Below are 11,236 nucleotides of genomic sequence, written 5' to 3'. Positions count from 1 at the left end.
TTTTCAACAATATAATCAGTTCCCCTCCCATCCCCCCCTCCCCTCCCCTCCCCAAGAATCCATGGCCAGTCCAACAGCTGAGAGTGGGAATAAAATCTTAAAGATTCAAAAGTCTACTGCGAGCACGCGGTGTGAGGTCCTGCCAGAAGTGCTCCCACACCTGACAAAATTTGCGACCCGGGCCAAGAGTCAAGTCTCCCACCATGCGTCTCTCCAGTGTTGCGTGCACTATCATTAGGGATCTCCATGGTGCATATGACGGGGGATCACGGGAGAGCCAGTTGGTGAGGATGGCTTTTTTTCCCATCAAAAGGGCTCTGGAGAGAAATGCTGACATTCCCCTGGGTTTGGGCGAGGCTATTGAGAAGATTTATATTAGTTAATTATTGCTTATTTTGTTTTGAAGGACAATATTGCATTCTTTGTCTTGAATCTTCTTTCTGTACAAATTTCATCTTGATTGTATAATTGAAAACTTATTTTTTTAAAATGTAAAAAATTTATACCGCTCAATCAGACTTTCTGAGCGGTGTTCAATAAAATAAAATTACAATAGAGATTGACAATAAATGGACAGGGGATGTTAGAAGAAAAACAAAAAATTTTTAAAAAAAATTTTTTTAAATTTTTTTTTTTAAAAAGGAAACTCTGAAAAAGGCGAACAAAAACAAAAGGAAAAAGGGGAAGAACTACAATATTTTAAGAAAAGAGAACAAATAAGGGATTAACAATAGGAAGGGGGTCTTGAGATCCCTTGGCCCCACCCAAGAAAAAAAAAAAAAACCCAACATGTTGCAAGTCGTACACAGACAAGTGGACTGGAGTGGAGCATTTAATTCTTTTTTATTCTTATTTTTCCATATGCAAAATACAATAGGAATTACCACAGTAACCAGCAATATAAAGCCATTCACATTGATTCTTCACGAAAGTTTTAAAAATATGACCAGAAATCAAGAAAACACATCTTCCTCTCCTCCCCGCCCCCAGAGCTCCATTGAGCAATTACCGCCACTGCCAGCTGCTGCTGTTACTGCTAAAAATTGCGCTATGACTTTGTATAAGGGTGTGTGGCGGGAGTTTTTAAAAAGCCATTCAAATCATACTTTTTCTCATTTAGCTTTTGGGAATTGATTCTGTTCCAAATGATGATATTCATTAATCGAGAGGTGAATGGGCACTTGATTTATATGACAGGATACTTTTATTTGTATTTTGGTTTGAATGGTTTTCTTTTCTGATTTTGTTGACGTTGGGTTGTCTCTGTTATAAGGTTACTATATGGCACTGCACCATTCTATATGGCCAATAGATTTTCCATAGCGTCGTAGAAACCTAGTAGAAGGTCTCATGCCCTGTTCACTTTTCCATCCGTACAGGGTTATAAAAGCAAGACATTTCCTGATCATACTTTAGCATTTCAAGCAGCTTCCCATGATAAAGAATTTCGATCGTTATTGCTTACAGCTTGTTCTTATAAAAATTTTAGGAATCCCCCCCCAATGGAACATCCGGCTGCACCATTGGTTTAGATATTCCAGCTTGACTTGTACAAAACCTCTGGCTACAATATTTCAAAGCACAATAAAGGAGTCGTGAGGATGAGATGTCAATAATTCAGTATAGATTATATTTTTTATATTATTGCTTTCGTTAGTTATGATTTTATTAGTTTCTATTATGTGTTTCATATTATTTTTATTATTGTTTTTAACTTGTCATGGCTCAATAGATTCTTGACAAAGGCATAGATGCCGAAACACTGTCAGTGTTGCGTCTTCGAGTCCTCACAGTGCTACTATCAATAAAGGGAACTTTGAACTTTACACCCGTGGCTGAATTATTGATGTCTCGTCCTCACGACTCCTTTGTTGAGGCCTCTTTGGGCTCCCTGTTTGGTGGTACAGTATTCCCAACGCAAGCTTCCCGCTTTCTGTTGAACTTGCTCCCTGTTTCTATTTCCGTAAACTCTAGAAATATATATTCACCCACATGTGCGTTAATTGATTCAATTATTGCATATTTCCAGAGGTTCTCAATGCAGATCGCAGGTACCAAAGGACCGGGCACATCTTTAAAGAAGCGTCTGAAGCCACAAGCCGGCCACGATTGCACAGCCAAGCAGGGAGAGTTGGGCCAAGTGGCCAGAATTGCACAGGTCCTTTTCACAGCAGTGGTGATAATAACTGGCTTGGGCGATGGTCTCGTAGGTTTTACATTTATTGGAGTCCAGGCAGCCGCGTTTTACCATTTCACCTGTGGCCGGAGAGGAGGATACACAGTAAGAGCGAGACTGTTATTACTATATTAGAGCAAGCCTGTTGGATACATGATTACAGTACAGCACCAGTAAGTTCCTACCCTCAAGCGCTTAGGGTGTGGAGGGGGTACCCAAGACCCAGGGAAGTACAGGGGCTTGATATGAGACTGCGCTCAGAGTTGGTGACTGAAGCGGGGATTAGAACTGAAGCACAGGGAGCCTCCATCCCATCAGATAGACTTTGCTCCCAGCGTACTGGATGGATGACACCTCTAGACATTAGCGCAGTAAGGATAGGAGGTGCTTGAGGTGATGGAACCCCCCCCCCCACACCCCGTGCCCCTGCACTTTCTGCGCCCCCCTGCTCCTTTCCACTCCCCCCCCACTCCACCCTCACATTTTCCCTTCCCCCCCTTACCTCTAAATCTTTTGCCAGCACGAGTGGCTTCTCCAGCATGCTTCTCGCACCAGCACTGGATTTTCCTCTGACATCACTTCCTGGCCCCATGAACCAGAAGTGATTCAGAGGGCAACCAGGCTGGTGTGAGCAACAGGCAGGAGAAGTCACTTGTGCTAGCGAAGATCTACAGAGGTAAGGTGGGGGAGGGACGCCGCGAGCATGGCAGGGTATGGCGAGGTGGGGTGGAGAGGTGCTGGCACCCCTACTGACATGGCACTCGGGGAAGTCCACCACCCCCTTATTACACCACTGTCTGTAGAGATTATAGGGTCAGTAGTCAGCGTTGCTTAAGCTGGCAGGAGCAGCTCCCATGCCGTTAAACTGCCCTGAGCAGTTCGAGAACTGATACGTAGTAACAATTAATCGGACCGTGCCGCTGAACATCTGCTCTGACCATCATGGCATTATCTGGTTAGTAAATCATGGCAACGGGGAGCAAACACTTGAAAACTCACCATGACAAACAATTACGTTTGCAATGTAACTTCTTGGATTGAGAGAGGACGTGAAGTCAGACCTAGAGCGCCCAGATCTCTTCTTGAAAACACAGGACGCGTGGCCCCGCCCCATTCTACCCCATCCCCGCCCTTTTCCATCCCATCCCCGCCCCCCTCTGTCCCTAGCCTTGCCCACTCATCTTCTTTCCCAAGCTCGGGGCTTTGGAGGGCCTCTGAGCATTCCAGTTCTGGGCCTTCCTTCCATCCATGCCCCATCCCATCAATCTCAACTCCCACCATCGCTGCTTGTTCCTCTACTTAACCCCCATTCCTCCTTCTTACCCTCTCATGTCAGCCATCCCATCACCCTTCTTACCATCTCCCATCAGTGGGAAACTACCCTCAGTTCACCCTGAAGTTCCTTCCTCTCATCCCTCCACCCTCCTTACTGCCTTTCTTCAGCCGTGAACCACGGCCCTCCTTGGAGCCTTCATATTCCTAAGCTCCCTGCCTCAATGTCCTATTCCCTCAGTCCTCACCTACCGTCTTTGGCCTTGGAGATGACACACATCTGTTTATCGCTGCAGACAGTGGTCTTGTTCTGAAGTTCGGTTGTACACACGTCACAATGGTAGCACTGCAGGCGGTCTCCTGGAAAAGCAAATGCAATACAGGTGAGATAAACATGTGAGTGTGGTGGATGTCCAGAACAGAGCTGTCAAGGGGTCCAATCCTCTCAGCAGGAGATTTAGGGTCCACCCCTAGCCTGCCCTGCTCCACTCATGGCTCCGCCCATTCTTTACCATTGCTCTGCCCTTCTCTACTCATTGCTCCATCTGGTCCACCTATTTTACCACCTGGACCATCCATTGGTCCATCCGGCCCTGTCCTTTGCTCTGCCCCTGGCACGGAATTAACGGCAGCAGGAAATTACATTTTGTGAAGCATTTCCTGCTGGCACTGGACAGGAGAGGCCACTCAGCGGGAGACTACGGCGGACCCAAGGGAGTGCAGGAGATGACCCACAAAAACGGGAGCCACCCGCTGAAAGTGGAAGACTTGGCAGGTCTGCCAGAATGTTCTCCCAGAGAAAGTGGTGCTGTGAGGGTAGGGTTACCAGATTTTGTAAATCAAGGAAAAATTTTGTCGTTTACCTGCAATTACATCACTTTCTTTTCCAGAAAAAAAAAAAAGATTCGACATTGATATGTGAACATTTCGTATGAAAGAACAGAATATTTCATGGGGCATCCTAATTTTTTCACATGACTGTATCCCTTATCTGAATGACTCCTAACATCACTGGGTCACTGGACCAGTAGCATTTCTGTTCCATGTCCAAATCTAAATCGCAATTGGTATCCCAGAATGGTAGCATGGATGACTATGATTGGTGAAACCAGTGTAGCCTATGAGTGGGTCCTGCCTTCTCTAAGGCTATTGAGAGGGTGAGTTCTATGCTACTTGAGAATCGAAGGGGATTGAAGGGAAGGTTGTCACATCGAGAAGTCAGTTTGCCACAGTTCAGGGAGTGGATTTTCCAGGAAAATCTTTGAAGTCTAGCATTTGTCTCATCTCCAGGAAATCTGTTAAGGAGAAAAGACACCGGGAAATGATCCAACCAGGACACCAAAATACCAGTTTTTTGATCAAGGAAACCTCTGAAGAAAAACTAAATCTAGGGAGTGTCCAGAAATATGAGAGAGAGCATGTGAATGTAAAATCAGATGGTGGTCATCAATTAATAATAAGAAGTCTTGGCTGAATGAAATAGGGATAGGGATCTCAATACCCCTTTATGTCAAACTAATGGAAGGCCTAGTAGCCAAACTCCTCACCAACTACCTAGAAGACCACAACATACTCCACCCTACACAATCTGGTTTCAGAACCAACTACAGCACAGAGACACTACTAGGTTTCCCTCTGGACACAGCTAGACAACACCTCAGCACAGGTAGAAAAATGCTGATTATGCAACTGGATCTTACCGCAGCATTTGACCTGGTGGACCACAACATACTACTACAAATACTAGATACAATAGGAATCACAGATAAGGTACACACATGGTTTCAAGGATTTCTACAATCCAGAACTTACAGAGTAAAGTTGAACAAAGAAAAATCAGAACCATGGTCCAACCCCTGTGGCGTACCCCAAGGATCTCCACTATCCCTAACTCTCTTCAATCTCTACATTGCATCCCTCAGCATCTGCCTGGACAAATTAGGCTTAACCTCCAATAGCTATGCAAATGACATCACCATGCTCCTTCCTTTTGACCAATCAACGTCCTCCATGACAGACACACTATACAGGACACTTGAAACAGTAGCAACATGGATGAAAAATCACAAACTGAAACTGAACCGACAAGACAAAATTAATTCTCCTCGAAAATAATAAAACCTCAACCATAACAAATCTAGTAATAAACTCAATCACATACCCCATACAACCCACTCTAAAACTTCTAGGAATGACGATAGATAGATGTACCATGCAACCACAAATCAACAAAACAATACAAAAATAATTCGCGGTCATGAGAAACTTAAGGCAAGTTAGAAATTATTTGACAGAACACAATTCCAGCTCTTGGTCCAGTCTCTAGTCCTAGGTCTTCTAGACTTCTGCAACATACTCTATCTCCCCTGCCCCGCAACCATGATAAAACAACTACAAATAGTTCAAAACACAGTGCTAAGACTTATCTATTCACTGAGGAAACACGACCCCATCACGGCGACATACCTCGACTCACACTGGCTCCCAATACAAGCAAGAGTACAATTCAAATTCTACTACCTAATATTTAAAATCATAAACGGAGACAGCCCAGCCTACCTAAACAACCGCCTAATCCAAAGTACCTCAACCAGACATAGAAGAACCCACAAACCGTTCACGCATCCCCCAGTCAGAACAGTTTATTTCTGACTGGCATTTTTATCCACGTATTGTTACCATAGGATTTCATAGGGACCCCTGAAGAAGACATTCCGACGAAACACAGACCGTGTTGGGTCCAGGGTCCAAAGCTTTTCAGTGGACTGCATCCTAGAGGTTTTTATGTGGTATGCCAAGTTTTAATATTATTTTAATATTAATAAAGTCCATCTCAGGAACATCATTTCTCCACTTTGTTTTTGTTCCAACAGTGGCCAACCCAGGTCACAAGTACTTGGCAAGATCCCAAGCAGTAAACAGATTTTATGTTGCTAATCTTAAAAATAAGCAGTGGATTTCCCCAAGTCCAAACAAAATGAAAAATGTGGAAAATTGCTGGACCATGTGTATAGCTAGGGTTGCCAGGCCTACACAGTTCCACCCATCCCCGCCCTGTGGTGCCCTAATCCAGCCCTTGGCCCCACCCCTGCCCCCCACTGCCTGTTCTTGGTCAGGGAGGAAGGCCACACGTGCACGGAAGCCATGTCTGCACGTGATGTCATCGCATGGCATCCACGCATGCACGGATTTCCTCCCTGCCCGACGCGATTTGAGGAGGGAAGGGGTAAAACGCGGACCTCATGGACCTAACAGACCTCGCGTCATTAAAAATCTGAGGTCCTTGCCATTTGTAGTTAGTTTCTGGCTCTGACAGACCTCTATGACAATTTAGCGCTGACGGATCCGTCTCAGCATAGGGAGGGAAAAGTATTAGGATCCGTCAGCACTAAAATGTCATAGAGATCTGTCAGAGCCAGAGACTAGTGCTGGAGTGGCTCTAAAACGAATCCTTTAAACCAGTTTCCTGCAGCCCCAGTACATTTAAAAATCTGAGGTCCGCGGCTCTGGCAGACCTCGATGACATTTTTGCGCTGACGGATCCTAATATTTTTCCCTCCCTATGCTGAGACGGATCCGTCAGCGCTAAATTGTCATCGAGGTCTGTCAGAGCCAGAAACTAACTACAAATGGCACGGACCTCAGATTTTAAAGGATGTGCGATTTTAGATCCGCGAGGTCTGTCAGGTCCGCGAGGTCCGCATTTTACCCCTTCCCGCTCCTTGCCAAGGCCCAGATCCTGTTTTAGAAATCCCAGTTCCAAATAAGTTAAAAATTTTTGGCCGTGGATAGAGCGATCGTTGGGATGGTTTCAGGGACGCAGCGAGGGTGAGTGGTGCTGGGGCGGTGGTGCCCCTCTCCTGCCCTCTACTCCGCACCCCTGCACCTTCCTGATCCCCTCTGCCCGGAAGTGATGTCGGAGAGACCTGTCACTGATGTGGACAGCAAGTTTGAGATGCCGCTTGCACCGGGATAATGAAAGTGGTATGGAGAGAAGGGAAGGGGCGCCCCCGACAAAGACGGTGCCCAGGATGGACCGCCCCCCTCCCCCTTATTATGCCGCTAGATGGATGGCAAGAAATCTAGGCAGATAAATGGACAGAAAGACAGAGAGAAATATGAATCCTGATCGAGATAAGAATCCTTTAGGCAGGCAAACAGACAGAGGAGGGATGGACAGACAGACAGATGCAGGACTACCGGTCCTGCTTACCTGAGCTGATGCCCAGAATGGCTAAAAATGCTGCGATGATGAAGGTCTTCATGACTGCGCACCCTTAAAAGCCAATCAAGAACCGCAACAACAAAAGAAACTTCCTTGATCCTCTGGGATCCGATGGCATCCCCTTCCTGTAATCCCTGTGACAGTGGTGCCCTGTCGCTCCCCAGGGTCTGGCTGGAGATGCAGTCTTATATACTCACTGCATGGTCAGCAGTGCCAGGGAGGTTCCCTCTAAGCCATGAGACCAGAAACACAAAAGCCTATAATTTTCCTTCAAAGAAGCATTGTGTTGTCAGCATCTTCAAGCTCAGCGCTTCATGGGGAAGAGAAATAATTAAATTATCAAGCTTAGACATGCACTGTGAAAATAAGCCACGAGCAAAGGCCAATTACACTGTTCAAAGTGAAATGATACTGTATACTGTTCCATCACGGAGCAGGTATAGCACAGGCAGGAAACAAAGAAACAGGAGAGCAGATAAAGGCCAAATGGCCCATCCAGTCTGCCCATCCGCAGTAACCATTATCTCTTTCTCTCTCCGAGAGATCCTACGTGCCTATCCCAGGCCCTCTTGAATTCAGATACAGTCCCTGTCTCCACCACCTCTTCCGGAAGACTGTTCCATGCATCTACCACCCTTTCTGTAAAAAAGATTACTCTGGACCTCTTAACTTCATCCTATGCCCTCTCATTGCAGAGTTTCCTTTCAAATGAAAGAGACGCGACTCATGCACATTTACATTACGTAGGTATTCTATCATATCTCCCCTCTCCCGCCTTTCTTCCAAATTATACAGATTGAGATCTTTAAGTCTGTCCCCATACACCATATGACGAAGACCACGCACCATTTTAGTAGCCTTCCTCTAGACCAACTCCATCCTTTTTATATCTTTTCAAAGGTGCCGTATTCAGAATTGTACACAATATTCTAAATGTCTTATCAGAGTCTTATACAGGAAGGGGCAATACAAGCTTCCCTAAGGGCCCTTCTAGTGGCTGATCCCCATTATGCATGTCCCAGCCTCCTGCCTCCTTCCTTCGCCAGCCCCTTCTTCCATAATAATGACAGTGACCTCTAGTGGCATGATCTCTAGCAGAAGTAACAGGAGACTACCACAAGGGGTCCTCAGTGCAATTTTGGAAGATGGGATGGCTAGACATCAGTGATTTACACTCAGGTAGGCTTGGAGGGCATGGTGGAGGGCTATCACCTGGGGTTTTGTTTGGAGACGATACATGTTCAAATGGGGGTTTAGCCACTAGGGGGGCCCTTAGGGCTGAGAGATTCTCTTTGGGGATGGCACAAAAGGGGGGCTTTCTGGTTGGGAGGATTCTAGGAGTAGACCCTGGGGCAGGGGTTCTCAGTCCAGGACACATCAGGCCAGTCAGGTTTTAAAGTTATCCACCACAAATTTGCATGAGATAGATTTTATGCACCGCCTCTATTATCTGAAGATTTCATTGCATACATATTCACAGGAGGTTCCTGAAAACTTGACTGGTTGGGTGCGTCCCAAAGACTGGGCTGAGAACCTCTGCCTTGGGATGATTGATTGGCTGCCAATTGGCTGAGTGACAGACATCCCAGGTAGTGGTAAATGGAGTTTAAACCACATTAAGGGGATTTTCCTTATTCGGAGAGGGACACTCTCCCTGAGCACCAGGAATTCATCCTCGATGCGCTCCCTGATCGCGGCCCACCATGATACCAGTACGTTCTTTCTGATGAGGGGGAGGGATCGCTTCCAGGATCCAGATATAGAACCACGCTCTGCTTATTTAACAGCCAAATAAAAGTCAGGCCTCTGAATGTGTTCCAACGAACACTTTGTGCAATAGTAATTATCTGACGCTGGGTACATTTTCTTCTTGTTATGAGCTTTTCTACAAACATAAACAATCCACCATTTATGTCGGTGTTTCTTCTTTGGGTTACGCCATCCCTGTCCCATCTTCGGACTAGCCCTGGGCTCTGGGAGTGGGCAACTCCTGTTCTTTGACGATTTTAATCTCATCTAATCTTTGATCTTTTTTTACCGATTCATCCCAACGGGAGGGCTCAACTCGGTTAACAAAATATTAATAAAATTATACAGGAGATTAGAACAGAAACTAACATCTTTTAGGCTAGAACGTTATCTTTTATGATTGATTATTTGAAAAAGAAGGATCATTAGTAAATTTCTGAAATAAATATGTCTTCAGTGCTTTACGAAAAGTGGGTAGATGAGAGAGAACTCTAATTATAGAAGGAAGGTCGTTCCAAACTTTTACGAATAAAAAAAGAAAATGATCGAAAAAAATTGGCCATAGTTGTTTTTTTCCCTTTCCTTTCCACGCCTGCAGTGGTGTAACAAGGGTGAGAGGCACCCCTTTGCCCCCTCCTGCCACGCCCGCTTCCCACACACCCATTTTGCTTCCCTGGCGTGAGCAGCATCTCTAACTTGCTGCCCACGCCAGCATCATCTCCGAGGTCACTTTCCAGTCGCAGGACCTGAAAGAAATGTCAGAAGGGAGCACCACGGCCGGCGTGGGCAGCAGGTTGGAGCCAGAGGTGTGCTGGCGTGCGCGTGGCGGGGGAGGAGTGGGAAGGAGAGGTGCCAATGGGACCCATCACTTGCTTACTTGCATATTGTTTATGTTTATTAAAACTTGGTATACCGCCAAATATTACAATAGTTATTAGCAGTTTACATTGAAAAAATTTCATATTACAGTATTTAAAAAAAAACAACAAAAAAAAAACGCCATAAAATACAGGATACACAGAGAAACGCAGAAAACAATATCATCATTTTTCTTTATCATGTGCATTGAAGGAGCGTCTGAAAGATCCTCAGTAGACATGCTCTATCTGTGTGGAATCTATACCAAATGCCAATTGGAAAAAAAAATACATCTTTAACAAGGTTTTAAAGGCCTTGATATCTGCCTCTGTACCCATACGCCTTGGGAGATGATTCCAGAGGCTGGGTGCTGTAAAGAAAAAGGCTTTATTACAGGTCGATTCCCATTGTGTTCTACTTACAGCCGGGAGTATCAATCTATAATGACCGTAATGCAAGCTTCGGGGTGTGAGGGATAGTCAAGCGAACTCAGATAATGGAGGGACATGGGCTTGTCTCCCAGTTCTTTTTTTTAAGTTCAATAAGTTTTTTATTATATAGAATAAACAAGTATCAAATTATACAGCAGTATGATACATATTAAATGATACATATTCACCCCCCCAAAAAAAAAAAAACCAAAACTAAAACAAGCTATACACATCCAGTATGGATGTACACTAACGCCCCCTTCTACTAAGGTACGCTAGCCGTTTTACCGTGCGTTATATGCTAACGCGTCCATAGACTTATAATGGGCGCGTTAGCATGTAGCAAGCATGTATATTTGGTGCATGCTAAAACGTGTAGCGTACCGTAGCAAAAGAGGCGGTAAATTATATGATATAAAATAATCAAGTCGACCAGATTGAAAGGGCCAATTACTATTTAGTAAAAGAGCATTCATTCTTTCAGCTATAACCCTCTCATATTTGGCAGTGAGACCAACAGTATTG

At 45.1% G+C, this 11,236-nt stretch overlaps 1 protein-coding gene across 1 annotated transcript; it reads right to left on the bottom strand.

Moving 5' to 3' along the window:
* Positions 1-825: 825 nt before the first annotated feature.
* Positions 826-7,969, bottom strand: LOC117346836 (CD59 glycoprotein-like). Its single transcript, XM_033916984.1, has 3 exons — positions 7,662-7,969; positions 3,701-3,808; positions 826-2,256 (listed from the first exon to the last, which is right to left on the bottom strand). Exons 1-3 carry the CDS (start codon positions 7,711-7,713, stop codon positions 2,075-2,077), a joined length of 342 nt encoding a protein of 113 aa, XP_033772875.1. The 5' UTR covers positions 7,714-7,969; the 3' UTR covers positions 826-2,074.
* Positions 7,970-11,236: the final 3,267 nt, after the last annotated feature.

This window comes from Geotrypetes seraphini, chromosome 12 (assembly GCF_902459505.1).
Source record: "Geotrypetes seraphini chromosome 12, aGeoSer1.1, whole genome shotgun sequence".
Classification (NCBI taxonomy): Eukaryota; Metazoa; Chordata; class Amphibia; order Gymnophiona; family Dermophiidae; genus Geotrypetes; species Geotrypetes seraphini.
The sequence above is the reverse complement of the archived record's forward strand: the minus strand, read 5'-3'. Positions and strand labels throughout refer to the sequence as shown.